Source organism: Trichoderma gamsii (genome assembly GCF_001481775.2).
Source record: "Trichoderma gamsii strain T6085 chromosome Unknown Scaffold_18.2, whole genome shotgun sequence".
In the NCBI taxonomy this organism is placed as follows: Eukaryota; Fungi; Ascomycota; class Sordariomycetes; order Hypocreales; family Hypocreaceae; genus Trichoderma; species Trichoderma gamsii.
In genome coordinates this window covers 334,700-353,999 of record NW_020171355.1, presented here as the reverse complement: position 1 = coordinate 353,999, position 19,300 = coordinate 334,700, and the positions used below count along the sequence as shown (strand labels likewise).

The 19,300-nt window shown below is 51.7% G+C and overlaps 5 protein-coding genes across 5 annotated transcripts; 3 read left to right on the top strand and 2 right to left on the bottom strand.

Moving 5' to 3' along the window:
• Positions 1–373: 373 nt before the first annotated feature.
• Positions 374–1,611, bottom strand: TGAM01_v205713 (hypothetical protein; the record flags this gene model as incomplete). Its single annotated transcript, XM_018801000.1, has 4 exons — positions 374–646; positions 702–1,256; positions 1,316–1,443; positions 1,569–1,611. 4 exons carry the CDS (start codon positions 1,609–1,611, stop codon positions 374–376), a joined length of 999 nt encoding a protein of 332 aa, XP_018665832.1.
• A 561-nt stretch (positions 1,612–2,172) lies between these two features.
• Positions 2,173–4,361, top strand: TGAM01_v205712 (hypothetical protein; the record flags this gene model as incomplete). Its single annotated transcript, XM_018801001.1, has 2 exons — positions 2,173–2,613; positions 2,673–4,361. The coding sequence occupies 2 exons, from the start codon at positions 2,173–2,175 to the stop codon at positions 4,359–4,361; spliced, it is 2,130 nt and encodes a 709-aa protein (XP_018665833.1).
• Positions 4,362–4,932: 571 nt separating this feature from the next.
• Positions 4,933–9,564, top strand: TGAM01_v205711 (hypothetical protein; the record flags this gene model as incomplete). The annotated part of the gene is made up of 5 exons (XM_018801002.2): positions 4,933–5,227; positions 5,291–5,394; positions 5,456–6,419; positions 6,485–7,773; positions 7,831–9,564. 5 exons carry the CDS (start codon positions 4,933–4,935, stop codon positions 9,562–9,564), a joined length of 4,386 nt encoding a protein of 1,461 aa, XP_018665834.2.
• A 1,522-nt stretch (positions 9,565–11,086) lies between these two features.
• On the bottom strand, positions 11,087–16,159 carry TGAM01_v205710 (translation initiation factor 4G; the record flags this gene model as incomplete). The annotated part of the gene is made up of 5 exons (XM_024549691.1): positions 11,087–11,195; positions 11,261–11,610; positions 11,685–14,684; positions 15,069–15,491; positions 15,572–16,159. The coding sequence occupies 5 exons, from the start codon at positions 16,157–16,159 to the stop codon at positions 11,087–11,089; spliced, it is 4,470 nt and encodes a 1,489-aa protein (XP_024405549.1).
• Positions 16,160–17,809: 1,650 nt separating this feature from the next.
• TGAM01_v205709 (hypothetical protein) lies at positions 17,810–18,029 on the top strand (the record flags this gene model as incomplete). The annotated part of the gene is made up of 2 exons (XM_024549690.1): positions 17,810–17,849; positions 17,929–18,029. Coding segments are annotated over 2 exons (141 nt in total), but the record flags the coding sequence as incomplete, so codon positions are not given.
• Positions 18,030–19,300: the final 1,271 nt, after the last annotated feature.

Here is a 19,300-nt window from a genome sequence, read left to right as displayed (position 1 = left end):
ATCCATACCGCCCCCTACTTTTTAAAGATAATTTATCATCACTACTCACACACACATTACCATTGTTATTGCCCAAAAGAAGTGTCATAAGAGGGACGAAAGGAAAAAGGTAGAAAAAGCAATAAAACGCTAGATTATTGGCCGTATCATATATGTCCGAATTAATCCCCACCCCCTTCCATGGCAAAAAGAAACCCGCTGTGTAATCCTAAAACCCTATGGAAGATAGATACAAGAAAACGAAAAAATAAAAATAAAAAGCAAATATAATAAGGAAGAAAGGACAGAAGAGAGGTATGTTGAGCTTCGACCTTTTGACACACGACTATGATACAGAATGTCTCTTTTTAAATTCTCCCAACCGTGAACGAGTCTATCGTCCGCCGTTGTTGTTGGAGCCCCTTTGGAATCCTCGGCCTCGCTTGTTAACGTTGTTATTCTTATTGCCATCGTTGTTGTACTGCAGCCTGTTGTTGCTGCTGCCGCCCCTTGATGAGGGGGGCACGTTTTCTCTGTCTATGAGGTCGGTGTCGTAGTCGCCCATGAGGTCGTCTTGGGATGACTTCTGGCGGCCTGAGAAGGGTGAATTGCGATTAGCCTTGTAGCCGCCTGGCTTGGGGTAGACTTTGATGACTCTGCCGTCGGCCTGAAAAGGGGGTTAGCGATGATGGAACAAACGAGGGAGAGGGTTTTGCTCTTACAGTCTTGTTGTTGAACGTCTCAATGACTTTCTCGCCGCCCTCTCTCGATGCAAACGCCATCTCGACAACGATGAATGGCTGCGTCTTGACGATTTCGCAGCTGACCATCTCGCCCCCCACCGGCGTCATTGCACTCTCGATATCCGCCGCCGTCGTCCCAGGCGCAAAGTTCTGCGCCATGACGGCAAAGGGCCCTGCGAGTCCCCGGATCGTCATGCCGGCATCTCGCGTCTGGTTCTGGTTCTGGTTCTGGGCCTTACCGCCGTTCTTTACAATGTTGACCTGGCGCTTGACGGAGTCGTCCGTCTCCATGCGGTCAAAGGCAGCCGTCAGCCGGGCGACCTTCTTCTTGGCAGCGGCCTTTTTGGCGGCAGCACCGCCGGGGAGAGTGATTCGGGAGCTGAGGGGCGCATTGGCGGGGGAGTTGTTGCTGTTGGGGCGGTTGACGGAGCTGTGCAGGTCGTGAGTCCATTCGCCGTTGACGTCGCCGGCGGGCACGCTCGCTCTGCGGCGTCGGGATGAGGGCGCGGCGATGGCTTTGTTCTGAGGCTGGGACTTTTAACAACAATTAGCAAGGTTAGAAATTAATGATGAAGGTGGCGATCTTTCAATACCTTCTTCACGCCGACACGGCTGGCGAGCGATCCTCCGATCTGAGGCTTGGAGTTTGTCGGTGCGCTCTGGCGACGGCCCCTGGAGAAGATCTTATCGGCGAGAGCCTCGTTCTTCTTGCGCTCTCGGGCTATACAGCTAATTAGTATTTTGATTTTGTCTGATGCAAAAGACAATTGTGTCGTGATGGAGATTCTCGATTCTGCGGGTGCGAGTGCGAGTGCGCGCGCGCGACGGCGGGCAAATAGAGCGTACCGGTATTGATGATTTTTTCGAACTCGGTGGCAACAGGCGCCATTTTGTACGGCTTTCAGCGTCGTTTCGTTGATAAGTGTAGAAAGATGTTCTCGTATCGTCGATAATTAACTGAAAATGCGAAAAGAAGAGGACGAAGCTTTCAAAAGCAAATTGTGAAGCCAGAGCGTAGATGGATGGATTCTGGCTGCCTTTTTTTCTTAGTCGCGTCTCTCTCTGGTCGTTACGGCTGAGCGCTGAAGGGAGAGTAAAATGGTCCCTTGGTGAGACTTTGGGAGGCTGCCGGGGCATGTGATTGGCTGGAGGTGCCGCTTCAAGGCAGGCCGGGCTGCAGCGCTATTTCTGGGGGCGGTTTAGCGGGTTTTGGAGGTGGCGGGAGCCCCCTGTCTAGTGGGCGGGCGATAAGATAGGGATAAGATAATAATTTTCCAGCTTTTGATGGATGGCAAAGTTGTAGATGCAGAGATAGACAAGGTGAGGCTGAGAGTAGCCATGCTGAATTCGAGTCTTTTATTTTCAGATTGCTACGCTGTTCTAGTGGCTCTTAAAAGAAGACAATAAATAAAACAAAGTTGTTACTTGTTATTCTTTGATATCCAGCGCAATGTCAGGAAGCTTGGGAACTTGCGCCGCTTGCTTGCGCCGCGCCTTGCAAGCATCGACTCGCAGAACCGCCATCCTACCAGCAGCTCCTCTACAGGCCAGCAGACGGTATGCCTCTACAATAGCATCCACAATCGCTGAACGGACCGATGCTCCACGGAACCTCATCTTGGAGCCGGTCGATTCCGAAGTCTCCAACAAGAAGAACCAGGAGCGGCTGGAGCGCATTGTGAAGAAGGAGCTGGCGCATATGAACACGGACGATCCATGGAAGATTGCGCAATACGTGGAAAATGCCCTCGCCACTGACAGGTTTGAAGAAGCCTTGCTCTTGACAAAGACTGCGGGCAAAGATCGCCAGGTTGTCGTGGCCTGGAACCACCTCATCGGCTATCTGCTGGGCAAGCAGAAGCTGAGAGAAGCGATCAAGCTGTACAATGATGTTGGTCCCTCTCGAGTCTCCTCATGGTCTCTACTCCTCAATGCTAACAAACGAGCTAGATGAAAAAAAGAGGACAGCTACCCAATGTCCAGACTTTCACAGTCATTTTCCGAGGCTGCGCTCAATCGCAGCATCCCAAGCTTGCGGTGGCTGAAGCTGTCAGGCTCTACAACGTCCTTCTCAAGGACAAGCGCCTGCAGCCAAACTCCATACACATGAACGCTGTTCTCAACGTTTGCGCGAGAGCCGGTGACCTCGACTCCATGTTCCTCATCGCGGATACTGCCAATGAGTCTACCCGCGCCCCTACGTCATATACGTATACCACCATCCTAAATGCCTTGCGGTTTCAGGCAATCCGCGACGGAGAAGTCAAGGATATCACGCCGGAGCAACAAGCTGCAAATTTGCAAAAAGCTGTGGATCGCGGAAAGAGTATTTGGACCGAGGTCATTGACCACTGGAGACAAGCCCGGTTGGTCATTGATGAAGAGCTGGTGTGCTCCATGGGCCGTTTGCTTCTCCTTGCTCCTAAGCGGGAAGACAAGAGGGAGGTACTCAACTTACTACAACAGACCATGAGCATCCCCAATCTCGCTCAGGACACCACCATGGATGCATTCCAAGACTCTGAGATGCAGAAAATCTCTGTTACCGGCGCTGCAAAGAAGGTGCCTTCGACTAGAGCCGTATATGCTATCCCTAGCCGAAACACCCTGGCTCTGGTCTTGACGACTCTGGCCTCCTCAAAGCTCACCACATGCGGCATCAAATACTGGAACTTGTTGGTTCGCCACTATGGTATTATACCGGACAACGACAATTGGCTGCGCATGTTTGGCATGCTCAAGGTTGCCAAAGCCAGCGCTCACGCCTCCTCTATCCTGAGCCTTGTTCCCGACGAGTTCATCGACGCCAAGCACTACGAGATCGCCATGGAGACTTGTGTCCGCGACAACATCAACCCCAATGCCATTGCCAATTCAAACCGAGTGCTCGAGTCCATGCTTGAGCGCCTTTCCGTCCCGGGTTTGCACGCTCTTCGCATGTACTTGCGTGTTGCCCTCGTCAGCCATTTCCAGTTCCGCGAAAGAGTCGAAAAGGGCGATAAAGAAGGCGCCAAACGTGACTATGGGCTGCAGATAACAACTGCCCTCGCACATCTCTGGGAGCCTTACAAAAAGGCTCACTATCACTTCTTCAAAGAGATTCCGAAAGGTAATGATTCCAGTTCAGGAGCAGTCTACAACAGTCAGCGCGAGGTCATTGCCCTGGCACGCCTCATGTTCAGCGCATTCAACAAGGTCATCTACGAGGAGATGCTCCCCGAGAAGGACGCCAAGGAACTCCGCTCAGTTGGCGCAAAGATTAACCGCGAGATTCAAAAGTTTTACTCGGGCCGTGATGAAAGAGAGCCCAACGTGCGAAAGGCTCGCCGTGGCGGTCCGGATCAGGCACGAGATGCTGCTGAGCCACATGAGGAGGAAAACATCAGTGAAGAGGACAGACTGAATAGCGGGTTCAGGCCAGGAGGCGACTTTGTCTGGAATACGACAAGACAAGCTCCAGTAGAAGAGGAGAGGCAGCCCCGGAGGCCTTGGGATGCCGGCAGGACAAGACAGCCCCGAGAGGAGGAAGACAGGCGGCCTAGAAGGTCGTGGGATGCCAGCAGGCCAAGACGATTCCAGGATGAAGAGAGGCGGCCTAGGAGATATGGGGATGCTACCAGGAGGCAGAGGACGTATTAAACATGTACGATTTATGAGTGTATGATATAGACGGATACTGTATACCATCAATCCTCTTATAAATAGGAGGGACAAGGAGATTCTTGGGCTGTCTTTTAAAGCTGTTATACAATTTGATCTCCTCTTCAAGTATCTTCTCGCATTAAAATTGATCTCTCTCACTGCTGAGGATCTTGTAAAGTCAACTGATTATTTGGCTCATTTCAATGCCATTGAGCTGCAGTCATCTCAATAAGTTCATATCGCCAGAACGCTGCATAAATCGACGTGCCCCTCTTAGCGACCCCACGTACCGATTACAGCGGCCCTGACGCACTAACAGCCAATTAATTATAGCGCGTTAGCAACAACGCGACCCACGCGTAAAGACGCGTTTCCTGCAGGCTTGTATTAATTGGCGGCCAGGGCATGTGGGATGGTACTTCACAAACCAACTGAAACCTCGCCAAAAGCCCGAATCCCCCGCCTCTCTTCATCAGCTGCAAAGCGAGTGGCCTTGCCTGATGTCTGCATTTTGAATTCCCACCTCTAGCCATTCGTTCATGATACCCGCAAGACACGCCACTCCAACATGCCAAAGGTCGATCACCGGGCAAAGCTCGCCGAACTCAAGGCCCTCCGCCAGGCGGGCAAAAAGGCATTCGAGAGCTACCAGGTAGAAGATGCGGACAATCTGTACGACGAGGTTGACGAGGCTGGATACAAGAAGATTGTGCGGGAGCGGCTGAACCAGGACGACTTTGTGGTCGACGACAATGGCGAGGGCTATGCCGACGATGGGCGGGAGGACTGGGACAGAGTGCGGCAGTACGAGTCGGACAGCGAGGGAGAAGGCCTGCCAGCGCGTGGGAGGCCGAGCAAAGCATGTGAGTAGTGGCTTGAAGTCTGGCTTGCTTCAACGGTGAACGGTGCTAATTTCTGAGTGACAGCAAAAAAGAGCCTCCAGGACGAGCAGGCCAAGCGGGATGCCAACGACCGCAGCATCAGCGAGTACTTTACCAAAGGCGCTGGCAAAGCCCAGCCCAAGCCCAAGGTACAAGACATCGATTCTAGCAGAGCAATAACCTGCGCGGACAGCTTACCAAGAACCACAGGTTGTCAAAACCAAGGCCGACGACGACTTTCTAGCCGATCTGCTGGGAGAGGTTGACGCCAACGTCCCAGCTCCCGCACCAAGAGCCTCCAAAATCGAACGATCTGGTGGCGAACGACGCAGACCTCGAGAGCTATCCCCTGCGCCAGAACCTAGCTCCAAGAAGCAAAAGAGGGTCAACATACGGCTGCCGTCACCGTCACCACCACCCGCGAACTTCGACGACGACGACGGTCTTGTGCCCTTGATTGATGACGAGCCCATGAGCACTGCCGATATGCCCATGAGCGACCCGGCACCGTCTTCGCCCGCTGCCAAAGTCGCCCAGCGCAAGGCTCTTATAAAGCAGGAGCCTCAAAGTGACGACGATGACGACATGATGGAGATTGCTCATGCCGGTGCTGTCAAGGTAGCCAGTGTCAACATGGCAGGCTCGCGACCTGTGAAGAAGATCATCAAGGAAGAACCGCCGCAGTCGTCTCCGGTCAAAGCTCCAGACACTTCTGTTGACCCAACATCATGGAACGAACTCACAGAAAAGCTGAATGTCGTCAGCTCATCAGAGACAGAATCCAGAGGCATCGGCAAGATTGACCACAACGACGCCATTGAAGCCGATGGATCCCTAAATTTCTTCTGGACTGACTACACCGAAATCAACGGCAGCCTATGTCTCTTTGGCAAAGTGCTGAACAAGAAGACACGTTCATACGTCAGCTGCTTCGTCAAGGTTGACAATATTCTGCGCAAGCTCTACTTCTTGCCCCGCCAACAGCGCGTTCGAGATGGCGAGGAGACTGGTGAAGATGTCGACATGGGCGATGTCTATAACGAGGTTGACGAAATCATGACCAAGATGAACGTCGGCATGTACAAGATCAAAAAATCCGAGCGCAAGTATGCGTTTGAGCTGTCAGATATCCCCAAGGAAGCAGATTACATGAAGCTATTGTATCCTTACACAAGTATGTCTTGAAAACCAACGGCCCCCTGTTGACTAATGAGCAGTCTGTTAACCTGCTTTTCACAGAACCTACACTCAACATGGACATAAAAGGAGAGACCTTTTCTCATGTTTTTGGAACCAACACTGCTCTATTTGAACAGTTTGTTCTCTGGAAAAACATCATGGGCCCTTGCTGGCTGAAGATTCAAGATGCTGATTTTGGCGCCATCAAGAATGCCTCTCACTGCAAGCTTGAGGTTTTGGCTGAACATCCTAACATGGTCACTGCCATTCCCGATTCTGATAACATGGAAATGCCCCCTCTGACACTTATGAGCATTGCTCTCCGAACTGCATTCAATGCCAAGGAGAACAAGCAAGAGGTCTTGGCTATCAGTGCCCGAATCTATGACAAGGTGCTTTTGAGCGATACAACTCCCGCTGAGAAGCTTCCGTGCAGAACATTTACCGTCATTCGGCCTCATGGCCAAGCTTTCCCCATGGGTTTTGACACCCTGGTAAAGAAGCGAAATAGAGGTCTCGTTGTTTTGAAGAAGCAAGAATCGGATGTTCTGAGCTTCTTCTTGGCCCAAGTCGATGTAGCCGACCCTGATGTCATTCTCGGTCACCAGCTAGAAGGTGTTGATTACAGCGTACTGCTAAATCGCCTGTTCGAGAAGAAGACTCACCAATGGTCAAGACTTGGAAGACTACGTCGATCTCAGTGGCCGTCTGCTATCGGCAAGGTTGGTGGCAACGTGTTTGCCGAGCGCCAGGTCATGGCGGGTCGGTTGCTCTGCGATCTTGCCAACGATGCAGGAAAATCCGCCATGTTCAAGTGTCAGACGTGGAGCTTGACAGAAATGTGCAGCTTGTATCTCACGGGTGATAATCGTCGCCGTGATGTTGATAACGAGGTTGCCCTAAACACTTGGGCCAAGGAGAGCCAGGGTCTCATGGACTATGTGACCCATATGGAAGCTGACACACACTACATCGCTGCATTGGCCGTCAGTGTGCAGCTGCTTCCTCTCACTAAAGTCTTGACAAATTTGGCTGGTAACTCTTGGGCTCGTACTTTGACGGGAACACGCGCCGAGCGAAACGAATACATTCTGCTTCATGAATTCTACCGCAACAAGTATATCTGTCCTGATAAGCAGACATTCAGGGGACGTCAAAAGGCCGAAGAAGAAATTGATGAAGAGGCTGGTGAGGGCAAGAAGAAGGACAAGTACAAGGGTGGTCTTGTCTTTGAGCCGGAAAAGGGTCTGTATGACAAGTTTGTACTCGTCATGGACTTCAACTCTCTGTATCCCTCTATCATTCAGGAGTATAACATTTGCTTCACCACGGTAGACAGAACAGCATCGGTAAGCTGATGTTGACACAGAACACAGACCCAACCATTGACTAACACCTGCTTCCAGGCCGAAGATGACGATGCAGTTCCCGAGGTTCCTGTGAACCAGGACCAGGGCATTCTCCCTCGACTCATTGCCACGCTCGTCAGCCGTCGTCGTCAGGTGAAAAGTCTGATGAAGGATAAAAAGGCCACACCCGAGCAGCTTGCTACTTGGGACATCAAACAGCTAGCCTTGAAACTGACAGCCAACTCCATGTACGGCTGTTTGGGATACACAAAATCTCGTTTCTATGCTCGTCCTCTGGCTATTTTGACAACGCACAAGGGTCGAGAAATTCTTCGCAGCACCAAGGATCTTGCCGAGAGTAAGTCTCTGCAGGTCATTTACGGTGACACTGACTCCGTCATGATTAATGCCAACGTGGATAATGTTGCCGACGCTTTCAAGGTCGGCAACGAGTTCAAAAAGGCCGTCAACGAACAGTACAGGTTGCTGGAAATCGATATTGACAACGTTTTCCGTCGCATCTTGCTGCAAGCCAAGAAGAAGTACGCTGCTATCAACTTGATTGAAAAGGACGGCAAATTCATTGAGAAGATGGAGGTGAAGGGTCTGGATATGAAGCGTCGTGAATACTGTGCTCTTTCCAAGGAGGTATCCAAGCATTTACTTGATGAGATTTTGTCTGGTGATGATATCGAGGTTGCTGTGGCTCGCATTCACGAATACCTACGAGAAACGGCTACCAAGATGAGGGAGTTTACTGTCCCGGTGCCGAAATATACCATTTACACGCAACTCGGAAAGGGCCCCAAGGAATACCCCAACGCCGACTCTATGCCTCAAGTACAAGTTGCGCTCCGCGACCTAGCCAGAGGTAAGACTGTGCGCAAGGGCGATGTTATTTCCTACATCGTCACAGGCACCAGCCAAAGCTCTGAACCTGCGCCAAAGCGAGCCTATGCTCCGCCGGACCTCAAGGCTGACCCGAATCTGCAACCCGATGTCGACTGGTACATAGCCAAACAGATTTTCCCGCCTGTTGAGCGTCTCTGTGCCAACATTGCGGGTACCTCCACCTCTCAGCTTGCTGAACAGCTCGGCCTGGACGTTCGCCGATATAGTTCCACTCAAACGCAGCAGAACAGCTCAAGTGACGATCTTGAGATTCACCCTCTCGAGTCTCAGATTCCTGACGAAGTCCGTTTTGTCGACTGCAAGCGACTTTCTCTACGCTGCCGAAAGTGCAAAGCATCAACAGTGTTTGAAGGTCTCATGTGTTCTGCTGATCGCGTCACCGCGTCGGGAGTCATATGCCCAGGCTGCGGCGCAGTCATCCCCACGCTCTCCGTCGTAGCACAGGTCGAGCACGCGGTGCGTCTCCAGACATCTCAATACTACGAAGGCTGGCTTGTCTGCAACGAACCCCAGTGCGGCAACCGAACTCGCCAGATGAGCGTCTACGGCACCTGCTGCTTAGGCCCCAAGGGTCTGGCGCGAGACTGTAACGGCACGATGCACTACGAGTACACCGAAAAGGCCATCTACAACCAGTTGGTGTACTTTGCCAGCCTGTGGGATGTAGACAAGGCCAAGACCAGAGCGGCTGATACCACGAATGAGATTTCGACGCAGGAGCGAGAGAAGATTCGGGCCTTGGCTGAGCACAACCGCGTGCGCTTTACGACGGTCAAGACGGCGGTGGATAAATACCTGGATAAGTGCGGCAGACAATGGGTTGCCATGGACACGCTTTTTGCGAAACTTGGATTTAGCAAAATGTTTGCTGCCTCATGAGAGGAAGGGGGGGTGGGGGTGGGAGGGAAATATATCTATGACGGGCATGTTTTTATTGCATTTGTAATCTGTCTTGTGTGTAAGAGAGATGGGAATGGCGTTCTTGGGAGTTTTATGCAACTTTTTAGATCGTTGTATTGGATAAGATGGAAAGAAAAACTGTTTATGATTTGAGGAAGAGAGATTGAGAAATGTTTATACAAAACTATAGTTTACACAATTTCCACTTATGAGCTTGTTTATGCTATACACACGATGAATGAAAGACGATCCTTGATTGTATTATAAAGCACATGTGCGTACATTGAAAAGCACTCATTTGATTCATACTCATATTATTTCCATCTACAAAAACTTACAAAAACTATATCCCCGATTTTTTGACCTTCCCCCTTTCTCATTCTCATCGCCTTATATCTCGACACAATCAATCTCTCACTAGAATAAATAACGTGAGAAGAAGAATGGAAGGGAGAAAAGATAAGACTTTCATCATATTCGTGGGGAGGAAAATCAAAAGAAAACTCCAACGTCCCTAAAAGAGGAGAGAAGAAGCCAATAATCAAGTCAAATCAATCAGCCGACCAATGTGCGTGTCGTATGTACACAGCACATCGTGGAAAAAGCAGATTTACAAAATGGGTCGAAGAGAAAAAACAAATCAACAGAAAGAGAAATTAAAAAGGCAACAAAAAGGAGTAAATATCAGATATCAAGACAATGTCCTTTTCCCACCCTCCCTCCTTAATAACAAGAAAACAATCCATCCCCACATCTGTTTCCTGGTTTGCCTATTCCTTCTCCCCTTCCATCTTCCATTTTCCTCTTCCCATCCCATGTCGTAAATACAGCATCCACGACGGCCAGAAACAAGTGGTAGCCATTCAATTGTCTTGCCACATTGATTCATCTTGACCTTCATGCTAAAAGGGTAAAAAAAAGTCATTCAGCTTCCTAACATCAAGCATTCCCTAATTTTTCTCCTCTCTCATACATCCCAACGTTGGGCGTGGTCAACCATCTCGTATTGCCGAATTTCCCTCCCCCAAAAACCAACAGGGTGGGTATTTGCATCCGTAATATTTCTCCCAGGCGTGATCCTTTACGCCAGGCGATGATGACATCAACTTGTGTCCCTTTTGTTTTTCAACTCCGAGCCACTCAGTATTAAAGATTGGAGCACACCAAAAAGGGACATTAGAAGAAGCTATAAACACAATTCATGAATAAAAGAAAATCATGATGAATTCCCCAAGTCCGAAGACCGTAGAAAAGGGGAAAGAGAAAAGGAAAAGAAAACAAATTCCTCTCCCCTCCTCTTTGGGGGAGGCAACATCTGTCCACCCGTTATGGTCAAATGATCTATGGGGCAAAAGGTATCGCGAGTAAAATGCGTGCTCAAACTTTTAGTGAAACGTTGCATAAAAGCCTTGTAAATGCAAGAAGAAAAAAAACACAGCCCCGCCTTTAGTCTATTTCCCTCCCCAAAATGCAGAGACACCGAGAATAAAGAAAACTTGTTTTATTCATTGTCCTTCTTGTCAGTGGCAGGGACAGCCTTAGACATGAGAGGCGAGGGTCCAGCAGAAGGAGGGGAGGCCGGGTGGTCTCCGTCCATGGTAGCAAGCAAGCTGGGTAGATGTTAGTGTTTAGTTGGAAAAGGAGGGGTTGAGAGGGGGAAAGGGGAGCTGCTTACCTGAACGCATTGGAACTTGTTGGTCCAGGAGTTCCAGCGCGTGAAGAGCCGTTGGAATCATCACCAGAGCGGCCAAGGGCGCCACCAGGTCCGAAACGTCTTCCACTGTTGCTACGAGAGGAGAGCATGGATGCGGGGCCCAGTGTGACATTTCCGCTTGATGCTCTGTTCATAGATGAGCCCTTCAGACGTCTCAGGTCGTCCACGCCAACCTGGTTGCTAGTCTGCTGCTGGAAGCCTCCAGAAAAGCCGCGAGCATCACCGCGGCCAACGGGAGGTCGGCCACCGCCAGGACCTCGCTGGTTGCTTCGTGCGGCTTCCTGAGCCTTGGCAGCTTGCTGAGCTTCGGCCTAATTCGATGATAATTAGTACTCCGTGGATGAATAGAGGATGGGAGGATAGTAGAAAGAAAATAGAAACTTACCTCTGCGCGAACCTCATCCAAGGTCTTGGGGCCCTTGTTAGCCTCCTTCGAGACCCAGCGGGCTCTACGGAGATCGATAATGTCCATGAGCATGAATTTGATACGGCTCTGCAGCTCAGGCATGTCAACCATGCCCTGGATGCGCTGGAAGTAGGCGTCTACCAAAGGACGGCCCTTGGTTTCGTCAAGGTTGGCACCAATAGTGCGGAGTAGCTTGCAGAGAGACTCGACTTCAGCCTCGTCCGGCAGACCCTGGTAGTCGACCAGCTTGCGGACACACTCGTGCATGATACGCTCTGTAAGCATGCCCAGCTTGAACAGCTCTCCAATGAACTGAACGAGACCAAGACCTCGTCGCTTAGCGGCAGCGGCGGCGTAGTATTCGTCAGACAGCAGAGCAGCCTCCGTAGGCTTAGCATCCGCAGAAGATTTATTTTCGGCATCTTCAGCACCCTCTGGGGCGTCCGGCAGGTTGGTTGTCCAGCCACGCTCAAACTCCTCCTGGCATCGGTTCAGGAGGTACTTGCGGAAGAGGTTGCCGCCGCTGACAACTTGACCGTTCTTGTCCTTGATGTTCTCATCACGAATTTCAGGGCTCATAGTCTCAAGCATGCGCTTGCAGAACTTGGCGTACATGGAGGCCCAGTGGGCTTCATCAGTGGCCTTCTCAAAGGTGAGCTGGATGACCTGGCGCAGTGTCCGTCCATCAGACTCATCCTTTGACTGCGAGGCAATAAGCAAGATCTGATCCGCAATGCGGTCAAAGTTCTCAGGCGTCATCTTGTTGAGAGCGGCCTTGACCTTTCGCTGAACCATCTCTGGCTCCATGTGCTGGCTTTGGGTAGAAGCTGCGGCACCGGGCTTGGCTCCAAGACTAGTAGGCTTCCATCCGGTGGCAGAAACAACGATGGGCTTGAGTTCCTGGCCAGCAGTGAGAGGCATGGTCTTAGCAGCCTGTGCTTCCTTGGCAGTGTTATCGTTGCGTCGGCTACCACGGGTAGACCGGCTGGACTGGCGGGGAGAGTTGGGCATGTTGCGCATATTTGAAGAAGAAGTGCGAGACATGGCGGAGGATCCGGGGAAACCAGAGCCAGGACGCTGGAAGGATGCCATCGGGTTGACCTGCGGCCTTGGCAGGGCGCCGCTGGCGATGGCCATGCGATCGGCTGATGTGGTTCCGGGAGGCAGAGTGCGTCCTGTAGGGACACCAAAAGAGCCACCAGGGAAGCCACCTCCGCCACGAGATCCTTGTCTTGCTGAGCTGGGGGTCTGGCCTCGCGATGCAGATCGGCCACCGTCACCATCGCCAATCAGCTGCTTAATTTGCTGGTGGAACTGCAGTGAGGGTTGTTCCGTGAAGACCTTTTGGAACTGGAGCATGAAAGCGGCGTCGTACTTGAAAGTCTTGCCCTTCTTGGCGACGGCAGCATTGAGCGCTGGGTTGGGAGACTTGATTCCTTCGGGATAGATATCCTGGTTCATGACCGCAAGGAAGCGAGCAGACTTCAAAGACTGAAGAGCGGCGCTGGGCTGAGGAGGTTCCACCGCGCCAGTCTTGATGGGTGCCAGGTTCAGAGCAGCAGGCTTGGCAACTCGCTTCTCCTTGGGGCCGGCAGCCTCAGCTGACTTGTCTCCAATGCTCAGGTCGCCCAGCTTATCGGCAACTGAGTCGGCAGACTCGTCCTTCTTTCCGCCACGAGCCGCAGCAAGAGCTTCAGTAAAGGAGAGAGTCTTTCCAGAAGCTTCAGCGGCTTCTCGTCGCTTCTCCTTTTCTTCTTCGAGTCTTTCCATCTCTCGTTCCTGTTCTCGAAGCTTTCGGTCCTGTTCTTCAGCAGTGGTCTTGGCATTCTTCTCTTCCGCCGCCTTGGCCGCAGCCTTGTCGGCATCTCTCTTCTTCTTGTGCTCTGCCTCCTCTGCTTCACGCTTAGCCTCGGCTGCTTCCATCTCGGCAATAATCCGATCAAGCTCCTCATCTTCGGTTTCAGCCTTGGCTGGCTCCTCAGGCTTCTGAGCTTCTTCAGCTGCCTTGGGGGCTTCGGCAGGCGCGCTGGAAGCTGGCTCTTCAACCTTGGACTCTTCAACCTTGGGCTCTTCAACCTTGGGCTCTGCAACCTTGGGCTCTTCAACCTTGGGCTCTTCAACCTTGGGCTCTTCAACCTTGGGCTCTGCAACCTTGGGCTCTTCAACCTTGGGCTCTTCAACCTTGGGCTCCTCAATCTTGGGCTCGGGCTCAGGTTTGGCCTCTTCGGGTTTCTTGGCGGCTGGCTCTTCAACCTTGGGTGCCTCGACCTTGGGCTCTTCAGCCCTGGGCTCTTCGGCCTTGGCTTCCTCAGCCTTGACCTCGGCTTTGGTTTCGACGGGCTCAGCTTTGGTCTCGGGCTTGACTTCAGGAGTAGCCTCATCCGGCTTAGGAGCCTCTTTGTCCTTCTTCTCTTCTTCTTCTTTGGCAGCGAGTAGCTGATTCTGGGTAGCCTCCAAAATCTTTTTCCTGAGCTCATCCTGGATCTCCTTGGCTGACCGGTGTGCTGACTGACTCTCTGTCCGAGAGTGAGTGGGCGTGTCCGGCTTTTGCGGGGGAGTTGGAGTTGAGGCGACGGGAGGAGTCTTGGTCTGATGGGTGCTTGGCGAAGGAGAAGCTGGCTGCTTGAAAGCCGAAGTATCAACAACCTCACCGGCAAGGTTTTTAATTTGAATTGCGGCGCTCTTCCTTTGGCGGGGAGCAAAGGGGCTTCCACCCTTTGTCTGGGCGTTGAGAGCCTGTGGGTTAGATGAAACGATGGCGGGCTGGCTTGGCTGGCTGACGCTGGGAGCCCGCTCAGCCTGTGAGGGCGATCGAGACATGCTGTGGCTCTGTTGATGGTAAGGAGGTACGAAGGTTTGGTTGTAAGGTTGAGCGTTGGGCTGGGGAGGTCCCATGTAAGGCATGGCATTGTAGGCGGCGTATGGCACAGACATGGGCTGGCCATATTGGTTCATTTGCTGCGGGGGGAATCCGTACGTCTGATTTTTCCAAGTTAGCAAGCGCTCAAATCCTCCATTTTCAGGAGAAAGGTCAAGTGGATGTGGGTGATTGGGGGAGAGATTGTTGAAAATGGGGTTGGGAGAAGAAGGTGAGTCCTGTTGAATTCCACTAGAAACCGGACACATGTTGTTCTTGTCGTGGGTCCGCCGCATTGAATCTGCACGTTGGCCATAGTTGCCGAAACGGCGTTGATGCTGCTGCTGCTGTTGCTGCTGCAGAACGTCGCTGGTATATGGCTCACGCGCGGGGTCCAAGGGGCGTCCCGTCTGAAAAGACCTGTCGTGCTCACGACGGCCCTTTGTCTTTTTGCAGTTGGGCTTGTAATAATGCATTTTTGAGACTGCAGGAAGGGGGTACTGTACTTGTTGCTGATGCTGCGGCGCCATGGGTGGCGGGTAATGGAACTGAGGAGAGGCTCCTCCCATACCAGGCATGGCATTAGCCATGCTGGGGGTACCGGGCTGCGAATGCGGCAGAGCAGGGCTTCGGGCCATGGGCTGCGGTGAGTTCGGGTAGGGTCGATTCGGCTGGAAAGGAGGAGGCATGCCGCGGTTCTGGTTAGGGCCAGGTCGATATTGGTTGTTGGGAGGGTAGCCCATCTGGTGGTTGTTGTTGAACTGAGCAGCATGAGGGTTGAACGAGGCACGGTTTCGGTTGTTCTGAGGGTTAAAGTTGCCACGGCCGGTGTCGCTCTGCACAGAATGGCTGGACTCGCGGCGGAAGTGTGAGTTGGGTTGCGATGCCAAGTTTTGGTTTGGTGGCACGGAGCCTTGTCTCATGTGGCGCTGGAAGGACATGTCAGTAATCGATAGCCAGGGGCCTGAGTAGAACAAGGCCGATGTGGGGAGAAACAGAAAGCACTTACATCGCCTTCACTTCCAAGGCTACCAAAGGTCATCTGGTTGGTCGGCTGCTGCAGGCTGGACGGAGGTCGGCCACCGCTAGCAGAGGGCTGGGGAATGGGCGCAGGAGAGTGAGCAGGAGAGGGCACTCGGTGGTGGCTGTTGCCCTCGGGAACTGGAATAGGAGCCGAGTGGCCAACATGAGGAGTGCTGTGGCCCATGGCAGGCGAGTCGTAGCCAAACTGGATGGCAGACTTGGCGGCGCCAATAGAGCCGCCATTGGGGACGAAGCCGCTGGGGCCGTTGGCAGCCATGGTGACGGAGCCTTTTCGAAGATGGTCGGGGGCAGAGCCGTTGAGAGTGCTGCCGCGAGCGACGGTGGGGGCCGCGGCCTGTTTGCCGTTTACTGGAGAAGGAGTTGAGGCAGCTTTGGCATTCTGTGCCGTCGAGGCAGCTGAGCCAACTACCAGGGGGGCGTTTGAGCCGGGCGCAACTACAGGCGCCTGAGCGGGCTTCTTTGGCGCACCTGCTGCGGAGGCATATGAAGTTGCCGTAGGAGCGTTGGTGTTGGTCGCCGGGATGGGGTTCTGCTGATTCGCAGGCGACGTCATATGGGGAGCGGGTGGTTCGCGATGCGAGAAAACGAAAGGCTTGGTGGTGTTGTTTTCGTTGGCGGGGCGAAAAAAAAAGAAGGTTCAGAAAAAAAAAAAAAAAAAAAAAGGCCGTGCCGGCTTTTTTTTCCTGTTTTTTTCCGGGTGGGTGGTGTTCAGAATCGACTCAGCGATCCTTCACTTGCTCTCTGGGATTGTTCTCGGCGAAAAGACCGGGAACGCTCAAGAAGAGAGGATGTTGGTTCGGCTCGTTCGACAACGACTGGCTCGATCGATGGTCGAAAATGAAGCGGCGAGGAGATGAGGCCGACCGGTGGGGGAAACGATCGCAGACTGGCTACGATCCCGCGGGGCGTCGAGGAACGAGCAGGGAATTGAGTCTTCTGCTACCGAGGCCACAGAAGAGATTCCCAATGCTGGTGAGGAGAGAAAAAGGCCAGGCGAGAAGAATAAAATCCACCGCACTGCTCTCGTGGTTGGTGATGAAGGTTGGAGAGGAGGTCCAGCAAGAAAATTTTGGGCAGCAGGAATACAGGATGTGGGCGGGAAGGGGCAGTGGCCAAGGCGCCGCTAAAAGGAGGGGTGGCGCTAAAAGGCTGTTCAGACGCTGCACGCCGCTAAGATTTCATGTACAGTACGGCACAGCGGGCTGTTGAGCGGACTGAGGCTTCTTGAGGCTTCAGTTAGTTGGCATTTAGCACGGTCTAGAAGGAAGTGCCACAGTACCTGGGTGCTTGCTGGGAGTCTTGTACTATGATTGTGAGATTGGCTCGCTGTTCTTCTTGGTTCTTCTGGTTTGTTTGCGAGGAGTATCGGGTACTTTAGGCTGTAGATACGTGAGAGTTTTATGCTTTTTCAGCGCACCGATTATGCGCCAACAGGCTGTGAAAGTGAGCGAGAGCTGAGAAACAATAGCAGTCCCCACCTCGGCATCTATCTAGTTATTAAACGCGTTCAACAGACAGCTTTTGTTTTCTTTCATTGCCGCTTCTATTTTTGAAGATCCACTGCGGCCTCTTCTTTCTCGCAAACAGACCCAACACACGGCCGTTTGTCCGCCTGCTTCGTATCACCGGGGGAAATGAGAGACTTGTGGATATGCCCGATGGATCTTTGACGCAGGTCAGAAACTCTGAACCAGTAGCACTACGAGGTACCATCTCACTGCCGCTCCCTGCTGCTGCTGCTCGTGTTCACTGCCAGGTCCTGCCGGTTCCATGATGCAGTCACTATCTTTCCCGTCCCTCTTTCACTGTTCCCGACATCCAGATATCATCCCAAGCGCCCTTCAGTTACAATCTTCTTCCATCATGCTGTGTCTTTCGTAATGGAGGTAGACATGTAGTTGGCGTTATCACCACGTGACTTTGACCTCAGCCCAGCATCAACCCTAGGCCGCTAGTGGCTTCTAGCTCCGATAAGGCTCTTGCGGAGTACAAGCATTTGGTAGATACCTACCTTGACAGGCATTGTGCCAAAGGGTCAAAGAACACAAAAAGAAGATCCATGGACTAGAACAAGCCATGACAATACATGGTAGAGCCGTTTTTGTCTTATCGCACAAAACAAAGTGCTCGTTTCTGCATGTGGCGTTGATGAAAGACCACGCCGCCACAGGGCACAAACAAGGCTTGGCATGTGATACTTTTCAAAGCATCCCAGCCCTGGTTGGGAGTCATAGCAGCCACCTGTGAGTCAAGCGAGTTTGAGCAGGCTCTGAGTATGGCCATCACTCCATACTTGAAAAGTCCTAAGACGTAACCATATAGATTTTCTGCAGGGCAGCCGAATAAACTTCTTATCTCCATATGCACCGCTCCCGGTTTTGGTGGCAAGGCATCTAAACTCCGAACTAGCTGAGCCACATTGAGAGAAGTACGGAGCGGTCTCACAGACAAGGGAGAGCCCGGATGAATAATCGTGTAACAGCTCACTATGCATGACCACTTTTTCATGATGAATCCTGGGGTGCCCCGTAAGATCGGCTTTTGTGATGCTGCCTGAATCTCCCTGCGTCTACGTGGATCTAGTAGCTTCACCAAACAGAACCAGGCTACTTGTATGTACTTGATTATGTGCCGGAGCGTCAAAGAGTTGTAGTCTAAAAGATGGATGGACAATTATGAAGATGAACAAAGAGAAAGAAAAGAATAGAAAGACAGGAATAGAAATCACAGCATCAACTCCGAAATTACTCCTTGTGACAGGCTCCGTTCAAAGCAAAGTCAAGGCTGACGACGTTTGCAGCTGTGGCTGAAAGAGAGGCGAATGGTACCTGGTACCTGGAAACTTTTTGATGAACCCCGCCATCAGCCACAGCGCCCATCGCCATCTGTTTGTTGTATTTTGACGAGGCGATTTCTCTGTTGAGGAAATAAAGAAGAGATGCAAGGAGAGAATGGCCGAATGATCATTCTTAGCTAGGCTACGAATAGATTTCTCGCAAACAAAACGGCTTGTCCCGCCGCTGATAGCACTGAAGAGAAAAGAAAAAGTTGCCCAGCCTATTATCCAACACTCCAGCTGTAGCTGAATAAAGCAATTAGCCTATACATACAAGCATTGAATTACCATGCATATATACAATTAAAAGCTGAAGCAGCAGCAGCAGCAGCAGTAGTAGTAGTAGTAGTAGTAGTAGTAGTAGCCTATCGTCAGAGTGCTAGAAACTGCTCTCAAACGAAATTACGAGGGCCCGCCCCGGATACAGACTATCGTTCTACACGTACGTAGTCGCCCGCTAAGAAAAAAGCCACCCTCATTTCACTACATGCGAAGGGAGCAAACAAAAAAAAGAGTTGTGTGAAAGACACACCGGGGCGTAAGTATAACAGCAAAAAAAAAAAAATTTAGAGAGCGCCGATTGTTTCCCCAAACCCGTGCTAGAATTTTTTAGTGGCGTTTTCTTGAATACAGTGCGAAATCATCCAATGTGCGGCACTGTCTAGCCACGCATAAACGTACAGAGTAGGTAGGTACCTCCAGGTTCTACTAGTAGTACTAGTATTAATGCCCTAAGAAGCTTTCATTTTCAAAGTTGATATCAGTAGGGGAATACAAGTAGTATAATGAGATTGATGCTAATGACTATACAAAGACAAAGACCGATTAGTAAATGGCACTGGATTTTACTGGCCATTT